Raw genomic sequence first — 22118 nt, 5'->3', positions numbered from 1 at the left:
CGCGGAAAATTCGCAAAATTAACCAAAAATTACTTATATTATATTAATAAAAATAATGCGATAGAAATGATAAATATCACACTCTTCATGGGCATTAAAAAGCTTCAAAAATCTGCTTGAATAAACTAGGTAGGTACACAGCTATTAAAATAGAAGCACAGTAGGTAAGTAAGACCCTGTAAGACTCCGCCACGAAAGTGCTCTTCTGGACTTCATTACTTTATCTATTTTACACTCTATTTATCATTTTTTATCGTATAATTAAAACGTTAAAATTAATAAGCCCTTGACCTTATTCAGTTTTAATTTGACAGGATCACAGGAAAATGAGCACTGAAACAGTGTCTAACGTTTTATAAAAAAAATCATGCTATGCCGTTGATATCCCTTTTTACCCGACTACGCCAGAAGGAGGGTTATGTTTTTAGTGTTGAATGAAGTACCTATCTACCTGAGAAAGTATAGAAAATTTAAAGACTAGTCGGTATTGCACGAGCTTACTGCACCCGATTATGTTATGTAAAACAGAATTGCACCCATAACCGGATTGACTCTGAAGTCTACGTGATTACACACATCGAAACGACATTAGTGGATTACTCGCGTGTAATACACCCCCTGTATGCAAATGTGCCCACGTGTATTAAGGAAATGGTCGAGCGCAACGGAAACCGCGTAATTTCATAGCTTACAAGATTATTTAGGAGATAAATTTAGATTAGGTAAAGAGTAAGATCGAGCTAGGTATTAAATTGTAATTTAATCCTATACCTACTGATTTTGATGTGTGGAATAATGGACGAAGTTAGTTGAAAATCTACATGCCTGGTTGGGTTGGCTGTGCGTTTGAGTGTGATGATAATACAGCCATTTATTGTTTAAAACATTACGAGTAGTGTAGGGAAGGTGTAGGGTTGTAATTTTAGAATTTGCAAACTTATTAATTGGTTCAGTATAATTTGGGGATCTAAAAGTGTACATGATGTAGGTATGTCTTAAAAGTACAGTACAACAACGTCTATTTTTATGTTGATTTTCTTTTATCATATTAGGGTATTTCGCCAAAAATGGTCAATTTTGCCTAATTTCCTTGGTACGAAATATATTTTTGTTTTTAACTATTTTTAGTTTCCCATTGTATTAAGTAACAAAAACTAAGCTAATATATCTAAAAGGGGTGTCATAATTCGTTTTAGAAACAAAGTTATAAGGTCATGAATTTTTGGTAGCCAAGGAAATTATTATAAATATTTTTTTCTTTAAGTTTTCTTCTGTGGTTTGCTTTTTTTTTGTTCGACCCATTTTTGTGTACCTTCGCAAGCAAACATACCAATGAATATTGTATCATTACGACCTTTTTACACAACTAAGGAAGATAAATTCAGTAGATTGAGTAAAGAGTTAAAAACAAGTTGTTCTATATCTATTCTGATACCCATTTCTTAAAATGTAAATTTTAAACTTATTCCAATAAAGAAATACTCAAAATTTGACTTTACGCCGAATTAAAAATGGGCTTTTATAATTTCCTAGGCCTTTTTATGCCACGGAAAACAAGGAAATTAGGGCCAAAGAAATTAGATTTATGCCTAAAAGACACCACAGACAAAAACCTATTTACCCTATGCATTTACTATTTAAATCATGGGTTTACCCCTACAGACACTACATCTGTGCACAGTAGATAAATCAAACAGTACGGAAGCTTCATACAAACGCTCGAAATCAGACTCACGCACACAGACGCACGCTTTACACGAGCTCTAAGCGAACCTCGCAGTCCATCCGTCGCGAGTGTCGCGCGCGTTGTGTTTTTAAATAACAATTTTATTGCATGCACTGTCCGCTGTATTGTTAAAAACATGCCACAAGTGTATTGCGTAGTATACGGCTGCTTGAACTCGGCATCTTCATACCAGAACTTTTATTTTTTAAACTTCGTAATAATTCTGAATTGTAAAAATGATTAAATATTACTTTTTAAATAAAGTGATTACATCTGATTTTGTAATAGTTCTTTTTAAATTACGTAATTACGCTTTTTAACAATTTTTGTGTTCTATTTGATAATGTAATTTGCTCCGCACCAGGCTTTTGTACTAAGTGATGAACTGTATTTAAAATGAGGCAATAGGTATGTGAAAGTAAGTATCCGGTATTTTATTTATGAGAATAGATCTTCTAACGGCCTCTAATAGTACTTAATCAATTTATTCGATCATGTATTCGATCATTATAGAACCTAATTAACGTTTTATTTTTTTGTTAACTACTTAGTCAATTAATTTATTCCATTAGGTATTTGATAATTAAAAAACCTAAATAAACGTTTTAATAAATAAGTAAGTAAGAACCCTATTAATTTTATAAAGATTAAGAGTGCCAACCCTAACACTCAGTCGAAGTGTAGGTATTTAACTCGCCGAAAGGGCTAAGTTTCCGTACTGCTTTAGCTCATATATATACTGTGATCTGTGTAAATAAACAATAAAATTAATCCATTGTTTAGCTGCAAAAAACCGTCCAAAGAAATTGACTTTTTAGTAAACAAAAACCCAAGGAGGGACCTACTTATGCGATTTGTCGCGAAACTGTTCAACGAAGTACTGTCCTGCCTCGATGGCCTCTTGGGACGAAATGGCCAAGTGTAACGGTGCAGTGCATTACATTCTAAGTTCTTTCGTTTCGTTACTACAATGGTCGAAAAGAAGACCCAGGGAAATTATACTTTTGACTCGGACAAGAACTTAACTTCACTTTATTTCCTTCCTTTAAGTATTTGACATTTAAAGTTTTTATTTTCCGATAGCCAAACGTTTCTTAAATATAAAGAGAGTGCTATTAGAATGAAATTACGCTTCAATTTGTTATAATGTGCCTTCATTTTGGCAAACAACAGTAATGGACATAGCAAGGAAATTAGAAAAACGACTTTTGATTAAGTTTTTCTACGGTATTATTTGTAGTTTCTGCTATTGTAATAGCAAAAACAAATAAAACTTTTGATTAACTTTCCCATAAAAATAGTTTTATACATATAAATATAAAAAAACATGTGTTCGCCTGCCTGGACACAGAAAATTTACTGTTTCGGCGAAATACCCATTATTCTGATTTACCTACTTTTTTTTTGTCATCATAGGCTGCAAGCTTAAAATTCCTTGCGCATAATATGTTTAGTAATCTGTGGCAGACTTTAAAAAAAACATACTGACACTGACATAGAACGTCAAAACATATTTGACATTTCTGAGGTGTTTTAGTGATGTCGGAATCAATTTTCAATTGAACAATCGACTCAATTAATTGAAAGACATTCAATTGCCATTAAAGGACATCATCCATTTTGGTCCAAAATCAAAAGTGCCGGCCAAAAAATAAAAGTGCTTTATTCTCATAGAATACGTCCGCCTTAGCATTTATTACTATGGCACCAAAGCTGTAGCACCACTGTGCATCGTAGTATTTGAGTTGTAAAAATATATGAAACGACTGACTTTGATCTCAAATACTCGACGCATAGTGGTGCTACAGCTTTGGTGCCATAGTAACAAATGCTAAGGCGGACGTATTCTGTCAGAATACAGTTTTTTTTTATTGGCCGACACTTTTGATTTTGAACAAAAAATGTATGAATAGTCGATGACTTTTAGATCTCAAATACTCGACGCACAGTGGAGCTACGGCTTTGGTGCCATAGTAACAAATGCTAAGGCAGACGTATTCTGTCAGAATACAGCACTTTTTTTTGTTGGCCGGAACTTTTGATTTTGGACCAAAAATATATGAAACGTGGATGATGTCCTTTTATAAAGTAGAGGATGCTTTTTTTCGTATTTTTACGAAGCAATAAATTCTTCAAATTTCTGCAATTTAAAAATCCAAACTATCATAATAATATAAAATTGTATTACATAAAAATAAATAGTTTACTAAATTAGTTTCCTATTCAAACAGTGATAATAACTATGTAAAGTTTTAGTCTCAAATGTTTTAACCTTTACATTTTAAATATTTTTTTACCTTTTTGTTGCATTTTATTTTTAACACACTGTATAAATCAGTTATAATTCGATTGACATATACAGTTGACTTGAAACATTCAATTGAATAAAACCTTAGATTAGGTTTTATTAATCTAAGAATAAAACTTACATTTTATCCCATGCCTAGATAGTAACTTGAACGAATATTTGCAAAACTGCTAAAAATATCATTTAAACAGAAAATAATATTCATCTTGTGCTTTGTGGGCTTAATTATTCTTGATTCTTTTAGTTTTTGTATAAATATTTAACCTAAACCAAACTTTCGAGGTTATGGATTCCAACAACAAAACACGACAAGTGAGTAACTCACAACATATTGTTTTTTGTAAATACTAAAGCAATAGCTTCGTTCTATAGCTATTTAATTGATGACACAATATATTTATTTGTGTGAGACACAAACTTTCTTCTCAAAAACATGAGATTTCGTCCTCAACAAAAATACTTCTAAAACTTTTATTTTGTCATGTAACAACTAAAAGAAACAAACAAAACTAACTTTTCCACAGCTAGAGGAAGTTGAAGCTCTCAGTTCAATATACGGCGAAGACTGGGTGACTGAAAGTGAGGCATGTTACAGTATAAAAGTGAAAGACATCAAGCGAGAGATCTTGTTGAGTGTTACCATGACCCCGGACTACCCGAGTCAGTCGCCGCCCCAGTACGAGCTGTCGGCGCCCTGGATGGACAGGAAGGCTAAGCAAATACTGCATCAGACTCTAGATGCAGTGTATTTGTAAGTATATTACCTACATTATAGACAAAATGGCCAGTTATGGATGGATATGGTCAGTAATATTATTTTATAAGTACATAATCACATTTACAAGAGGGACACTGTCTTTATTGAACAATTCATTACTTACTAGCTGACCCGTCAAACTTAGTACCGCTTGTGTACATCAGAAATAATGTGAAATTCTAATGGTGTAAGAATTTTTCAAGTCGGTGCATTAGTTTAGGATCCTATTCAAAACAAACAATTAATTTTTTCCTCTTTATAGTGTAGATGTCGACCACATTTCCTCCCTTAGATGAAATAAAGGCCACAGCTGGAGGTGGATGGGCAACAGTTGCAGGAGATAGAGGAGAGTGGAAACAGTTGGAGGAGGCCTTTGCCAAAAAAGGCACACAGACAAGTGTCAATTAGAATAATATTAAACTCAATCAATTTTAAACTCTGTATGTCTGAATAAAGGCTTATATTATTATTATTATTATTAGTGTAGATGTATAGTTGCAATTCATGAACGCAAGTGAGCTTTACATGTGTTGTGGCTCTACTACTGTTTGTTTTTCTAAAGTTTTGACAGACATTACACTATCATTATGTGCACATACACGAACACACACAAGTAAAGCTCACTCCCCTTCGTGAGTTGCAAGAACTATTATAGATAAGGGTAAGATAATAAAAAAATTGTATTCTTACCAAACTTCATTATGTGATCTCTTTTCAATAATAAGCCTAAACAGCTCAATAATACTCCTAATGTAACCTGTATCCTTATCATCATTCTTACAGAGACAATATCGGTGAAACAGTGATATACCAATGGGTGGAGGCGATCCGGGAGTGTCTGGTGAACATGAAGACGCCCTCCCCGGAGCCTGAGACCGAGCTTGAGCTGCCTGAATCTATTGATAGGTTAAAGGTACGTTAATTCAGTGGCGGATTTACCAGCAGGCTGAGTAGGCTGAAGCCTATGGCGGCAAATTTTAAGGGGCAGCAGATTTAGTTCATAAAAAAACTAATAAAACTCATTTATTTGTGCAAATAGGCTTTTAAAAAACACTTTTACACATCCCAGTATTAACCCATAATTATTTTTACAAGTAGGTACGGATGTTAAAAGAAAATAATAATAGTAAATTCATAACAGGACTAAAAGAGCTAGTAACTACGAAATGCTATTACACCATAAAAGAATATCTAGACAATAAAATTCATTAGCGATGTACCTAACTAAACTATAACTTTCTATCTATAAAAAGAAGCCTCCTCTACCTATACATTTTAAGTTTGCAGTGCCCAACAGGGTCCTTAATGATCTCCAAATTTAGGTAACACCTAAATGTACTTAAGGAAGCAATAAACCTATTGAGTATATCGATGTTCGCCAGGCCAGTCAAAATAAGATCCAACTACAAAATCAAATCGAACTTTCACATCTTTTTTTTTGGTTCCAGTTAAGCATCGAATGCCCGGCCATCACTCATGGGGCCGTGCTGACTGATAGGAAAAGCAACTTCCAGGGTCACGCCGCTGAGGTCCACAGCATAGAAGAAGTCAAGTGAGTGACAGAATTTTCAGAAGTCAGAAGTGTGTTGTTTAGAGTGGTGTTCGTTTTCGCTACCACCAGATGGCGCTTCTTCGCAGTCGGTACACTCTTGTCAGAGTGGTCGTGGTCATCATTTTGAATCACGATTCAGAGTGATGTTCCTCGTAATACGGCGCCATTCCTCGCGGACTGCAGCTTTCCAGATGGCGCTAGTGATTGTTTAAGTAAAAAACTGTTTTGTTTAAAAAGTAAAAATTGTTATTTCCTCAAATTAAAGTGAAACTGCTTTGCTTTCAAACTTCAGTTGTTTGGTAGAAATAAGTGGACATAGTGAAGACAGGCCTCCCACTCGGTGGACCGACCATCGGCTGAGTGATGCTCAGGATCGATTATTTTTAGAATCCTTTGTAGCTGGACAAAAAGTCGTGGATGCAAAAAGAAGTCAATAAATAGATCCTTCTGATTACTAGTATTTTCTTCATATACGTTAAAATATTTCATCATTTCAGCCATAGGACGTCCAGTGCTGAACATAGGTCTTCCGTAATGATTTCCATTTTGACCAGTTGGTAGAGGCCTGCGTCCAGCGCCTTCCTGCTACCTCCATTAATGTCGTCGCTCAAATTCTAATATTATTATTGTAATTTCCCCAGCGCCGTCCTAGAAAAATTAAAGGAAAACAAAAAAATTATGAACGCAACGCACAACATGTACGCTTACCGTATAGAGAGGACGAAAAACGGTCACACCACATTCCTACAAGATTGCGACGACGACGGCGAGGCCCACGCGGGTGGTCGCATGTTGCATCTACTGCAGATACTGGATCAAAAGAACACGCTCGTAGTTGTGTCACGATGGTAAGTCACCAAGGCGGAGCGAAGCGGAGAAGTGTCGCGTTGTATCGCGCTTGGTAAGTGTTATTAGGCCTGAGGTGGAATGAGGGCTACCGTTTTTATACTTAACAGTTGGCACCCCTGGCGATTGACAGGACCTTACTCTACAGTGGCGCCATCTTGATGAGTGCAAATGCGATAGTCCTCCTACCACTTTAGCGCTCACCAGTTGGCGCCACTGTCTTCGCTACTAGCAAGTGACAGGACCTTACTCTAGAGTGGCGCCAACTGGTGAGCGCTAAAACGATAGCCCTCATTGTGTAAAGCAATCGTAATCATTTGACAGTTCATAACGTACGATAAAGTCAGTCAGACAAAGCGTTTGACAGAATAATCGTACGTTATGAATTGTCAAATGATTACGATTGCTTTACACAATTCCACCTCTGGTTTCCACACTTTCCACCAAGGCGGAGCGAAGCGGAGAAGTGTCGGGCGGTCAATTTTTTATTAGAAACTTCTTTTTTCTTTTAAAAAGATTATTAGTAATTTGTTATTGCACAAATTACTAATACTCCCGTTAGCCCCTCGTACTAAGGTAAATATACTTATGTCAAGTAAGCTTACCACAATAGTCAAGCGGCGGGGCCCGAACCCGCGTTCCCCGGATCACGGATCAGCCAGTCCGACTTCACCGTTCGGCTATGGCTTCAAGAAATGGAATTAATGAAATCTGATTGGTTATTCAAAACACTTCTCCGCTCCGCTCCATTCCGCTCCGCCTAGGTGGAAACCGGGCCTTACACCACCTTCCTACAAGATTGCGACGACGACGGCGAGACGCACGCGGGTGGTCGCATGTTGCATCTACTGCAGATATTGGATCAGAAGAACACGCTCGTAGTTGTGTCGCGCTGGTAAGTGTTTAAGATTATTAGTGATTTTTTATTGCACTTTAACGGGACTATTCCCACCTCTCGTTCCCACCACTGCAACTCCTGTGTAGCCAGGATCTACAGCTTGACCGCCACAAAAACCCAACCAATGAAGGTCAAGTTTGTCCCGGGGGAAAGTTAAACTGTCATTGGACCCGCAATGAAATTAATCAGAAGAACATAGGAGGGGTTCGAAATTAAGGTTATTGCACTTTAGTAATTTGTGTTAAGAGCGTTTACGTCTAGCGTGGCATGTCAAGTTTAGGTAATTTCGATGCTATTTTTATTCACACTAAAATAATTGTGACTGTGTGCGTGTTCTCACGCTCTATAGTCAAACCAAAATACTTTGATCCACCATCGTAAAAGTGTGCCAGGCTGTCAAGTGACAGCTCAAGGAAACTATAAAATCTTCAAATCTTCCAACACCGACTCCATAATTATAAATCATGGTATACATTAGTCCTAATAAATAATAAATATGTAAATTATTTATCAAATAGTAAATTATCAAAGTTTTTTTTACTGTTTTGAGAATATTTTATGCAGCCTATGTTCAGCAGAAAAAAATTAAATTTTAATGGTGAGAGATTTTTTCAAATCGGTTCTATTCAAAACAAACTTTTCCTGTTAACTATTCTTTTTTTTTATTCGGAAAATGCATAACATTTCATACCCACCAGCTGGGCAGCTAGTGGGTTATGTGGGGTTCTTCCTACTAGAAGGTGGGTAGCCCCTACACCCACTAAAAACCTGACTGTTTCTGCCTTGATCCATATGAGTGATATGAGGGAACGCGGGACATCGCCATTGGCTGTTGCCTGTAGCATTCGTCCTTAGCCGCCACCAGACACCTCCATGTCTAGCGACCGAGGCCTGTTAGGAAGGGACAGTTGGAGACCATAAGCTGTCCTCTTGCGCCCAGGGTGTCGGCGGCGGATAACCGGAGTGTCGGCTGAGGCCTCTCGCTCCCCCTTTCCACTGCTTCTTTCTGTGAAAGAACACTTTCACGGAGAGTAAGCACACTATACCATAAGATTATTTGTCTCATAAGAATTGTATTTTATATTAATGTAGATATTGTTTCCGAAAGCGAGCGGGTTCATTCCGTACCTGTACGCTTCATGCGTTCTCTAGCAAAAGCTAAAAATCAGTGTTCTGCCCTTTTGAGGGTAGTGTTTATACTGAGCTCTTTGCTTTTTGCATCGTGCGGCACACATCACTCTGATGCAGGAAACAATTTGAAACGCTAGTCATCTTTATCTTCTGTTGTTTTGTGATTTTTGTTATGTTACAACTGTTGAAATTATTACTAACCTGTGTAACAAAATACGAGTAGTGTCACCTAGTGTGTTTCTTGACTAACTAACTTTATTTCAAATAAATATCAGTCTATGAGAAATCACAATTGAGTTTCAATAGTAACTATACATAATGTGTGTGTTAAAAGCATTAAAAAAGTGTGTGTTACAACAAATAAACAATTTATCTATTTATCTCACGCCTCTTCCCGATTGGTAGGGAGAGGTCATTTCCAACCGCCGCTCGTTCGCTTAGGCTGGGCACTGTTGGAGCATGTCAGTCTGCTGCGGTGACTCACGTGCCAAGACTGCAGTGTTGACTGACAACCATCTACAGGCTTTCGGCCTATACGGTGGAGGAATGGCCCGAAGCATCCATGGCTCGGTAGAACCTGGGTCGCCCTATGTGTGAGGCGATCATGCCGTCGCACCCACTCCTTTAATACAGGCAGAACTGCCTCTATGGTGCGACGTAAAATTTGGCTGACGGCCAGACGTACCCTTCAGCACTCTAGGGCCTAGATCCTCAAGCTTCTACCTTTTGGTTTCCACCTCTCGTGGTGCACGTACACGTACATTTCCCCTTGGGACCTATGGTCACCTCGCAACTGGCGTCTATTCTCGGTTGTCGACACTAGCTTTGTCGCCCCTGAGGATAAATGGCATAAATAATATCGATTGTCACCAGTGGCGACACATACTTTCCCAGTTGTAGCTACAGGCTTTCTCACAACTTATGACAAATTAGAAAAATACATCCCAATTATGCCTAGTGGGGACGTACACAAATATTGACGCAAATGTCATCGTGCATGACACATACATATAAAAAATACCCTTATGTCCAAAGGGTACTACAAGGTTCGAGACTATATTGATGACAAGGATGCGTGGTTAGTTCAGTCTGCACATATTTGATGTACTTAAATTTGACTATTCTTACCGTTAGATAATTCCTGGCAATAAGTGGTGACTGAGTTTGTTCCGGCGTTTCTTCTCAGCACTTGCCATATGTTTGTCTCGAAGCGCTGGTAGGGCCCAAAAGATAAGGAGACATGTAAAGTGCCCCATAAGGGCTACCTTTTCTTTTTTTTATTATTTTCTATTGACGTTCATAAGTGCCACTTGTGGTCTAAACCAAAGACTACTATTATATACTGGAGATAGACAGGCAACTTGACACTTTACGCAAACTCGTGATACAGCGCCATCTATCCTACAGATATAGAAACTTTCGTACTATAGCCATATAGGTAGCTATAGTACTGTATTACTTTTTAAGCATCCTTCTGTTTTTAAGAGTGTATTGAAATATTTCTTACAGTTGCCTGAGAATTTAATTCACACGATTTACCAAGATGAAAACCTAAATTAACAGGCATGTGTAACAAATATTTCATCATTTTATAGTCAAATAATGCTTTGGGTATTGATATGAAAAGTAAAACGACTTCTATATTATAATTTTATTTATAATTCAAAGATAATACAAACATAATGATACAACAAATGACGTATGTATAATGTTTTAGTAACTCCAACATATTACTATATGCTGATGACACAAAAATTACTTAATAAACATACACGCTCGTTGAACAGTGTGACGTTTTGTATGGAAATGACATTTTAAGAATAAGAATAAGATTAATTATGAATATTTTTATTGATGTAATACACTGTAACATTTTATATTGAAGCCCTGGCTCCTAAACTAGTGTAATTTTAAAACAGTGTTCAACAACTGTGTAACTTTTTATTAGTAAGGTATAGATAGTATTACCGTGGTAAGGGGGATTAATGTTTACAAAATATTCTAAACACTAACTATTACATTCGTTTTTGTATTACGTTTTCGGCCTTTGTTTTTGGTGTAGTGACGGAGAGCTTTTTTAATAATTAAATTATTTGTATCCATCAAATGTGTTTTTCCTGTGAGGACATTATTTATCTCCTTGCACCAATTATTTATGAAAAACATTGTACTTTTATTAATCAAAAATTTTTTTAGGTTTTCTTCGTGTTGTGAACAAGTTATAAATACAAGATTTATATTTACATTTACGATTAGTCTTAAATATGTGAGTATATTTTTTCGATTACAATCTGTGTTTAAAATTTCATGGCAAACCTGTTCCACTTGAGCGAAAAAATCAAAAAGTGCACGAGTTGGATAGCACAGCCATTGTTTGTTTTCAAATTCTTTAATTTTTATAAATTTATGAAAACTTTCTGGAACCTCTGTTTCTAAGGCTTTGAGGCAAATTTTACAATTTTTAAAAATATTTTTCTTTGCTTGTTGTGCTATCCAACCACTGCAATATCCTATTGCTGCGCTCTTTACCATGTGTATTGGCAGTGTGCTTTTTAATAAATCCTCTGTATTTAAGAGTGTCATACATATGTGGGCACTGTCAATTTCGTTTTCACAGTCAGTTGGGCCATTGTCTTTTTTTTCAATTGACAAATATTTTTTTAACGTGGTGAGACAAAAACTGTCATCTTTTTCACAATTTGCGCCAACTGAGTGTGGAGACGAAATATTATTGATTAACAAAGTTTTGAAGGCACTCTCAAATGCAGAGGCCGTTGGCATAATATTACTGCAACCATGTGCACGTACTGAGCCAAAGAAATTCTCTAATGGATCTTGGTTTATGTTTCGCAGCAATAGAGACGTTATTCCTTTTGTTTGCAGAAATTTTGCTAAGTTTTTAAAGTTCTCTATCGTTTTTATCCAGCTGGATAGAGAAGGCACTACACCTTTATTTTGAGCATTTTCGAATTTCATACTTTTTAAAACTTTTAAACTTTCGTTCCACAACTTGTGGTGTGGTGATGTGGGAGTTACAGCTGCTCTATAAATTTTGCCGCCTTTTATATTGCTGTAACTCCCATTCACGCTGTCAAAAATGTCGTCGAAAAGCATCAAAAGGTCAGCAGTATCCGTCGCTTCTTTTTCAATAGCTCCAAGTTCTGGAAATGAGAAAACAATTATGTATTAATATCACAGATAAATTTGGAAAAAATACTTTTAATCTATCTCCAATTGCATAAAATAATATTTATTTTGAGATACTGTGTCCTAGGCCTAGGGCCTAGGTACTCTTTATTGATTTTTAAGATTGATTATAATAATACAAACAATTAGCCAATGAATTTAAATACCTAATAATAAGTAAAATAATAATAAATATCCTTGGACATTTTACACTGCGCTTCTAGTCCCAAACTAAGCAAAGCTTGTACTATGGGTACTAGACAACGGATTGTATAAACATACTTAAATACTTTTTTTGTTTAAATACCAATTTTAAGTTAATTTTAAATACCTAAATACATAATATACATAGAAAACACCCAGTCCAATGCAAACAAATATGTTTATGCTCACAAATGTTTGTACAGTGAGGGAATCGAACCCGCAACCTCCGGAATGGTAGTCCGTTTCGAACCACTACACCAAACAGCCGACAAATGAAATGAAAATGTAGGCATACACATTATTTTGTTCATTACCTGCCATAAATCCAAGTGCTGCTCCAACAGATTTACTGAAGACCTGAGTGCAATTCTTCACCCGCATTTTAGGTATCAAGTCGGGCATAACATGTTGAGCCGTTAATTTTGGTACTAATTTTACGCCTTGATATGCAGGTGACTTATTATATAATGCCACAATATGGCTCCATTTCGCAGTGCGTTCTTTCCCATGCAAAGAGTATTTTAGGTTTTTTGTTATTAAATTGTTCCTAATACCCTTGATTAAGTGTGGTGGGTCATATATGGGAAAAATTTGAGCATTTCCAATTTCAAATGTCCCCTCTAAATTAATTTCATTTTTTCTCAAATAACTTTCTTTAGTTTGTTTAATTAGGGCATTGATGGCTGCCACATTTGAAGTGCCTTGGTCACACACTGTGGCCACGACTTTTAAGCCAGTCTCTTGGAGTTTAATTATTAATTTTTCAATTTGCTCTTTTAATACTAACGTTTTCGTGCTTCCACTGCAAAAATAGTAGGCCAAGTGCTGTTTATATTTTTTAAATATACCTCGCACCATAAAAACTAGCACATGGTCGCAAAAATCTTTTTCAGTGCTTGTGCCATTGTCAACAAATCCAGATAATTTGTCTTCTGTTTTGTTAAAGGAAACACCTGTGGGTCTAGACAAAGTGCCATTATAATCGCAAACCAGTCGAAAAGTGGTCGAAAAGCCCCTTTTTTGTATGGAATTTGACGGATTCGATTTTCGATTCGATCAAAAAGTGCGTTTTGTCTAGGGGGGCTGGTCCAATCGCCATTTCGTCAAACAACAGAGAGCAATATTTATGGTTTTCAGGCATCTTAGAAACCCTGTTTTTTAAATTTTCAAAAATAATTTCATTAATTCCAGGTCTCAAATTAATTTTGCGCAGTAAATTTTGCAGCGTTTTTCTGCTCGGCATAATACACTTCGTGCCTAATAGTCGATATGCCTTTGGCGAAGGTTTATAAAGAGATAATGCCAAAATTTTTTCGTCAATTGTAAAACGCCTTCCTTGCTTTTTTTTCCCGCTTTGGGTAACTTGCATTTGGCAAAATAGTTTTGCTGACGGTGACAAATTCTTGCACATTATTTGAAATGCTGTCGTTTTCATGAGTTTTTTGGCAGCTACGTATTTGCATTTCAACTTCTTTTTCTCATCTTCACATCTCTGTAACTGCTTCAAAGCACGCTTATATTGCTTCATTTGCAGGAATGTTAGGCGAGGCCCTGAAAAAATCCATTGTTACACTTTAGTACCTGCTAATGCATGTGTCATGTTTATTACATTTTTTTAACGGTGAAAAGAGTATCTCAAACAACCTTGTTACTAACTTTTGTCATAATTTATCAATCCAAAAATCGAATATTACTATTGTATACATTAAATTGAATATGGGACCAAATGGCAAGTATCTACTATCACAAAAATAAAGAATCAATCAAATCGGACGAGAAATCTGTAAGTAATCGGTGAACATCGATTACTTAAAAATACCTAGACGACGTAATTGTCACGAACAAAGTTTTCACGTGAGCATGCTAAAAACTAAAAATAGTAACCTTTGGATTTTTTGGTTTTATTTTTTGCCTTCTTGTTAGTTTTGTTAACATTTTGAGCTTCTCTGGACTGCTCTACATTGTCTTGTGTGTCACCAAGAGTCTGTTTGAGAGGAGCTTCTCCAGTGACATTAACTCCGACAAGAGATTGTGGTTGGTCCTCTAGAAAAATAAAAACCAATTAAGAATTAGTGTGTAACAAATAACATAATGTCCAAAAATAATCTATACCTTTGCTGTTATACATATGTTTATGTAGGTATAAATGATTATTATGATTGTATTTTACTTCTAATCTCTCTCAATAGCATATAATTTTATCAAAACATGTTATATAGTCATTACCTTCTATTACAGGGTTAACAGACAGCTCTGTATTCATTGGAGAATCACCAAAATTTGGCAAATCAAATTTTCCAGAAATATGATCAATTTCTTTAAGCCTTTGTGCTTGCACACCTGAAAAAATAAAGACATGAATGTTATTCAAATTATGTACCTATTAATGCTAATTTACCCACAATTTTCATAGGTTTTATTGTGTTTGCCGAACTGCATTTGTCATTTGTATTTTTTACACTGATACTGACTTTAAAAATAAATGAAAAAATCAAATATCAATAAAACTAGGTAGATACCTACCTATAATATTTTATGTACATATTTCAGATAATGAACAAAGTTATTTGTTGAATAAATAAAATAAAATTACCTGGTAAATGCAGTACTGGCATTGCCAATTGACTGAGTCGGTTCTTAGGATATTTATAAACGTCCTCGAAATGATTACGACATACACGTCTATTATTATAAATTGTTGTTGCATCCAATGTAGCTAGATCGCCACCAATATTTGCAATCCAGGTGTTAAACTTTTCTGCATTTTTTTCCGGGTCAGGAAAGCGATGCAGTGGAACACCTGAAAATTATGGATAAGAATCAAATAACCATTAAGGTATTCATCGAATAAATTAAAAGGACATGTACTGTTAAAGGATCAGTGGAAACAATTGTTATTATGTAATTAATTAAAGAAAGATTTCTTTAAGGAAACACTTTTGTGTTTGACTTAGTCAAATTACTTGGTCTTAACACTTTGATGAAAAAAAAATAATTTAAAACTTAACATAGTTAAACATTATAAATAATGGATTCTAACAAAAATGTATAAAAAATATGTTATGTGTATTACCGGTTATTATGAAAAATTACCTAATGATTTGGTAAGTGTGATTAAAATGAAATCATTTATAATATATATGTATATAAAATATAAACAGTATGTTATGGGCATCATAGAGATATACATGAGCCTTTGTAGGTTACATTATTAAATTCACTGATGAATGTAATTCATTTATTACTTTTACCTCGACTGTCGGTAACTACATATATATTCAGTAACCGGCGATTATTAATAATTTTCAATTTATCACTTTTACCATAACATTTAGCTTTCTTTTACAACAAGTACTACATACTGTCAACCAAGAATCATGAGATTTGACCTTATGTAAAGTTTTAGCGTTTTGAACTGTTAATGTGTTCTTGGTATGCAGTCCGGCAACAGAGTAATTTTTTGGGAGGACTCTAATATGGTTACTTTGTTATTTATTTATTATCATTTACGAAGGCTACATTACGGCTTATTGCAAGTGAATAACAAATAATAAAGATTAAAAACATACCATCACCCTTCGTTACTAAACAGCCAGGTACACAGCATGTCTTCTGAGACATGATTCCAGTTTATTTATTGCACATTCACAAAACTAAACACTGCAATTATGGGTCCAAACTCCTAAGAGGGCCTATGCTCGGTGAAATAAAGAACTAATCACTGCAATAATCGGTCCAAACTCTTATGAGCGCCTATGCTTAGTGATTCACTGCACTGTTTCACAAGGTCTTCGATTCCTAGATGCCGAGGAGGATACTCAACTCGACACAAAGATTATAGCGCAGCAAAGCAACACGGAGGAACAATAAGTTCAACTCAACGTGAATAGCACAGTACGAAACAACCAAATTAAGAAATCGAACTCAAAATCACAAAATCAGTGCGCAAGAGTAGTAAATTTAACAAACGATGAGACGCCGACCGCCATTGTCTTAAATTGCCATATGAAACTTCGAAAATATTACCTTTAAAACATAAATTTATGAAAAGTAAAGAATTACAGAAAAACCTCATTAAAATTAAAGAGATTAATGATTTAAAATAATTTTCAGACCATTTAACTAATATATCGTATCTTTTTACTGTTTAATTAATATTTTTACTTTTTACCATAATAATGCAGCTTCACTATAATTCTTATATAGCAACACTTTACATTTTACTTCGATATCCTTCGGATAGATGGCGCTTTTTTGATAAAAAAAGCAAAGTTCCTAGTTGCCATACCATGGTCTAAACTGAATAAATATTTTTGATTTTGATTGATTTTTTTTGATTTTGACATACGTAAAGTAAAAGTCAAGTAAGACCAGATTAATACAAATACTATTAATTTTATTTTGAACTAGCGGCCGCCCGCAAGTTCGTACGCGTGGACCTCGTTTTACCCCTTAGTTCGTAAAATCTGTTTTTTGATATCATGTTGATAGATGGCGTTTCACGGCTTCCCCCGCATGAATATTTACGAACGAACGTCAAAAACAGTAGTTTGTCCAGCGCTGTAGATTTTAACCAATGACGATAGATTGCGCTTTTTAGACACGTCTTATTTATTTATTGAAATTTATTTGTCACATACCGTCATAAATTATAGTCTATAATATGTTAATCTGGGTTATAAACAATAATTGTAAAGTTTCAACAAAATCCGTTCAGTAGTTTTTGAGTGAAAGAGTAACAAACATCCAGACATCCAGACATCCAAACTTTCGCATTAATAATATTAGTAGGATTGTTATACGTCGCCACTAATGACAATAATTTTTTTCCCATTTATCCTTAGTAGGGACATAGTCAGTGTCCACAACCGGGAATAGACGGACTGCGGATACTATGCGGTATCCACGAATTACCTCAGCCTGTGCCTCAGTGATATCATGCGTTGCGCTTTTTTCAACAGTAGGATGCTCCACGACTACACAGCACTGTGCCATACTCGAGCCCCATATAGGACCAACGCGCGACGCAAAAGTATAGTCAGCGACTCAGTGCGGCCGGGCCTCCGAGATTAGGCATCAACCGGCTTAGTGCGCCGGCGGTAGCCAAAAGCTTAGGGGTGAGACGATTCAAGTGGCCGTCAAATGACCACTGTCCAACTACCTACCGCAAAGATTTTCCGACTGTAATATGTTGTGTATGTTCCCCCTACAACTAGGTGGGACCCTGCTGGCAGAGCTTTCCTATTAACTATTCTGTAACCACCTATTTATGGTGAATAAATTATTAGTATTATTCCTCTTTATAATATTAGTATACATACATAACTTGCTGTTCCAAATTTTCGTCATTCGTTTTCGTTTCATCGCTAAAAATAACTTAATTTTATTTTTCATTACGTCTGAAATAGAATTTGTTGTAAAAATAGACTGTAATGAAAAATAACAATAAAATATTTTAGTTACCACGTGATCGCAAAATCTACCACCAAGATTTTGCGGATACACTATAAAAGTCCAGCTACCTGTCAAAGATCAACGTACGCGTGACACATGTCAGCAGAGCACCGAGCGACGTGACCTCACTCTGGAACGCCTCGAGGCGGACTGAATTTGAACGATTCGTGCGCGGCGTTTTATAGTACTTTTCAAATACTCATAGAAAAAAAATTACAATGAATTATTTTAAATTTCAAAGTAAATATTTTAGATAAGATATTCTTCTATTATATTAAGCTATTTTTGTGTTGAATAAAGGAAGAATATTGGTGAAAAAATCACTTTGATTTTTGGGTATTTCACGTTCTTTTAATTTGTGATTTCTTATTGTAAAATGCTTAAATCTAAAAATTTTCTCAGATAACTATTTGCCCAAGGATCTATGCTATAGGATATAAATGTTTGTTAAATCGTTTTCACAGTATTTTTATAAAAATTTCAGCTTGTAAACTGACACTAAAGTGGAAATTTACAAAACCTGTGTGGACTTATCTTGATAGAATTCTTAAATACTAAACTAATCGCAATATTTTCTCAATTAACTATTTAGACGACGAAATTGCCTAACTATTTATGCCTATAACATATTTGTAATATTACTGGTTAATGATTGTAACGAGTTGAAAAAGTACTGTTTTTGCGCCAAACGGCGTAAACGCTCTTAATACTAGATCAACGACGAGCGCGTTGTATCGCGCTGGTAACTGTTATTAGGCCGGTTTTCCACCAAGGCGGAGCGAAGCGGAGAGGTGTCGGGCGGTCTTTTTCCCTAGAATTTACAGCGGCGGCGATGCGGCGCGGAGCGGAGAGGAGAAATGGAATTAATTAAATCTGATTGGTTATTCAAAACACTTTTTCGCTCCGCTCCTTCCCCGCTTTTTTTTCTGGGACGTCTCTCATTTGTCTCAACTTTTTTTCCTTCTGAATGTTTTTTTATAACGGAGATACAACTATCGCGAATGCAGATGACTAAGACGCCATCTAGAGTTAAACTAGATTATCTAGTAGTGCAACCAGCGCCATCTAGTATCTTTCACAAAAAACACCTGCTATTTTTTACTTACTTAGATTTAACATGTCAAGTAAAAAGCGACATCTAGTGTAACAATGATGTACTAATACTAAATCGATTCTTACTTGTGATAATAATATATCACTTTTATCCATCTTAATAAGAAATACGATTGCTACTTATTAATTTATTAACACCACCTTTCCAGGTATGGCGGTATCCAACTAGGCCCAGATCGTTTTCGTCACATCAACAACGCAACAAGGCAAGTTATCGAGCAAGCTGGACTACTGAAGAAGAAGTGACAAACCGAGAAAGACTTATGACACTCTTGCACTCATCATAAGATGTGATTGTAGTACTGAGACGGCACATGAAGGTAAATGGCATCTTCAGTCGTTGTAGTAGGTGATGTTTTGCAATATTTACATTATTTGGTGTGAGAGAGATATTATTACGTAATCTTCACACTAAACCCAAAAGAAAAACAATTATATTCTCGGTCAAAACTAGTTTTAGAGGTCTATCATTAGATAGGTCAACCAACACCAAGAAAATAGTAAAGGGCAATACTATCGAAAATTGACTACAAAGATGGATACTATCTTCTTTTCACGAAATTTTGATAGTGTATCGATAGTAGGCTCTAGCGACAACACTAGTTGGGACTTTTCATTCTATAAAATGTCATTATTTAGACTGTCATTTGTCAAACTGACAATTATTTTTTAATTGATCCCAGAATAAGGTCTGATTGGTTACCAAGTGTATAATTTTGACGTTAGGTTTATTAATATATCTATTAGTAGATAGATTTGAGGGCCTAGTGTGAGTTTTTATCAATCGCGCTCACTGGTGAGCGCGTCAAAAAATGACATTAAATGTATGACTAGTGATGGTCAACTCGAGTACCTAACTCGAGTTAACTCGAGTTGGGCGTAACTCGAGCCCACTCGAGTTGAATTCTCTCTGACTCGAGTTCGTAAACTGTATAGAACCGACAGAAACTGCCGGTTATTGTTGTAGATTTTTGTGTTTTATGTTCTGTTTTTGAAAAATGCCGGGTCCTAAAAGAAAATCTTTAGTTTGGGACGTATTCGAATCGCCGGAGAGTGGACGCGTTGCGTGTAAACAGTGTTCAGATTCATTCAAATATAGTGGAAATACGACCACATTATTAAACCACATTAAAAAAAGCATCCTAATGTTGCCATCGAGGAAAGTCAGAGTTCATTATCAACAATGAAAGTACCTAATATGAGTACTTCGACTGATTCATCGCAGTTACTTGTATTGACAACCACATTGGATGTTGAGCCTCCTCAAAAAAGGTTAAGGCACACTCAAACCCGTCACTGTGCCAAAAAAAATAACGCCAAATTTCTGGTATTAACGCTTTAATTAATTTGATAGTAAAAGATTTGTAGCCATTCAGATAGTGGAAAATTCAGGTCTAATTTTTTTAACTAAGTATTAATGCGAAGCTAAGGGATTAAACTGGTAAAAATAAATAAAAAACATTCACTTGTCCACCCACTTAACTCGAGTTACGTAACTCGAGTTCAACCCGAGTTATGTGGATTTTAACTCGGGTTAAATCGAGTTTTATTTTTTACGAGTTGGCCCATCATTATGTATGACGGATTGTACAGCGCCCCTAGCGGGAAACGTTCAAAAACTAAAATTTTCACACATTTTTTAAACGCACTCACTAGTGAGCGCGTTTGCTGTAAAATCACACTCAGCCCACAGTATCTACATATTATTTACTAATGATGGGCCAACTCGTAAAAAATAAAACTCGATTTAACCCGAGTTAAAATCCACATAACTCGGGTTGAACTCGAGTTACGTAACTCGAGTTAAGTGGGTGGACAAGTGAATGTTTTTTATTTATTTTTACCAGTTTAATCCCTTAGCTTCGCATTAATACTTAGTTAAAAAAATTAGACCTGAATTTTCCACTATCTGAATGGCTACAAATCTTTTACTATCAAATTAATTAAAGCGTTAATACCAGAAATTTGGCGTTATTTTTTTTGGCACAGTGACGGGTTTGAGTGTGCCTTAACCTTTTTTGAGGAGGCTCAACATCCAATGTGGTTGTCAATACAAGTAACTGCGATGAATCAGTCGAAGTACTCATATTAGGTACTTTCATTGTTGATAATGAACTCTGACTTTCCTCGATGGCAACATTAGGATGCTTTTTTTAATGTGGTTTAATAATGTGGTCGTATTTCCACTATATTTGAATGAATCTGAACACTGTTTACACGCAACGCGTCCACTCTCCGGCGATTCGAATACGTCCCAAACTAAAGATTTTCTTTTAGGACCCGGCATTTTTCAAAAACAGAACATAAAACACAAAAATCTACAACAATAACCGGCAGTTTCTGTCGGTTCTATACAGTTTACGAACTCGAGTCAGAGAGAATTCAACTCGAGTGGGCTCGAGTTACGCCCAACTCGAGTTAACTCGAGTTAGGTACTCGAGTTGACCATCACTATTATTTACTGCCAAAATTCAGTTGTCATGTTTATTTTATGTATACAATATTGGCGGCGCCACTGTCTTATAGCCACAAGCAAGTGACCTTACTTGCCAGTGGCGCCAACTGGTGAGCGTCGAGCGCAATTAGGAAACCCTCATTCAAGTGTAATATTATCCTACAAATATTATAAATGCGAAAGTTTGTATGGATGTTTGTTACTCTTTCACGCAAAAACTACTGAACGGATTTTGTTGAAACTTTACAGTTTTATTGTTTATAACCCAGATTAACATATAGGCTATAATTTATACAAAATAAATTTCACGCGGGAATTTTTATAAATTGCAAGCAAAAGCTTAATTTCCCACACTACAAGTTGCTTGACTTATGCTCATTTTCAAATACTAATGGACTGTAATCTAAATGTTACGTATTCATTAATAAATTGCATACTAACGAATAAAGATTTCATTTATCGATTAATCGAATATTAATGGCCTCTTT

General features: G+C 35.7%; 2 protein-coding genes and 1 long non-coding RNA gene across 4 annotated transcripts; 1 reads left to right on the top strand and 2 right to left on the bottom strand.

Moving 5' to 3' along the window:
- Positions 1 to 4223: 4223 nt before the first annotated feature.
- On the top strand, positions 4224 to 20755 carry LOC135083364 (protein IMPACT-B-like). Of its 2 annotated transcripts, none has more exons than XM_063978105.1 (6): positions 4224 to 4346; positions 4630 to 4785; positions 5575 to 5704; positions 6240 to 6343; positions 6985 to 7191; positions 19325 to 20755. In XM_063978105.1, the coding sequence occupies exons 2-6, from the start codon at positions 4676 to 4678 to the stop codon at positions 19419 to 19421; spliced, it is 648 nt and encodes a 215-aa protein (XP_063834175.1). In that variant the 5' UTR covers positions 4224 to 4346; positions 4630 to 4675; the 3' UTR covers positions 19422 to 20755. The 2 variants fall into 2 exon arrangements, with proteins under 2 accessions (XP_063834175.1, XP_063834174.1); XM_063978104.1 differs by having other exon boundaries at positions 4559 to 4785.
- LOC135083373 (uncharacterized) lies at positions 10855 to 13558 on the bottom strand. Its single transcript, XR_010259586.1, has 2 exons — positions 12923 to 13558; positions 10855 to 12379 (listed from the first exon to the last, which is right to left on the bottom strand). It is a non-coding gene; the product is annotated as an uncharacterized LOC135083373 (long non-coding RNA).
- Positions 13585 to 16238, bottom strand: LOC135083167 (uncharacterized). The gene is made up of 5 exons (XM_063977901.1): positions 16178 to 16238; positions 15202 to 15408; positions 14835 to 14948; positions 14493 to 14651; positions 13585 to 14159 (listed from the first exon to the last, which is right to left on the bottom strand). Exons 1-5 carry the CDS (start codon positions 16227 to 16229, stop codon positions 13585 to 13587), a joined length of 1107 nt encoding a protein of 368 aa, XP_063833971.1. The 5' UTR covers positions 16230 to 16238.
- Positions 20756 to 22118: the final 1363 nt, after the last annotated feature.

The sequence above is a fragment of the Ostrinia nubilalis genome, chromosome 23, assembly GCF_963855985.1.
Source record: "Ostrinia nubilalis chromosome 23, ilOstNubi1.1, whole genome shotgun sequence".
NCBI classification, from domain to species: domain Eukaryota; kingdom Metazoa; phylum Arthropoda; class Insecta; order Lepidoptera; family Crambidae; genus Ostrinia; species Ostrinia nubilalis.
The sequence above is the reverse complement of the archived record's forward strand: the minus strand, read 5'-3'. Positions and strand labels throughout refer to the sequence as shown.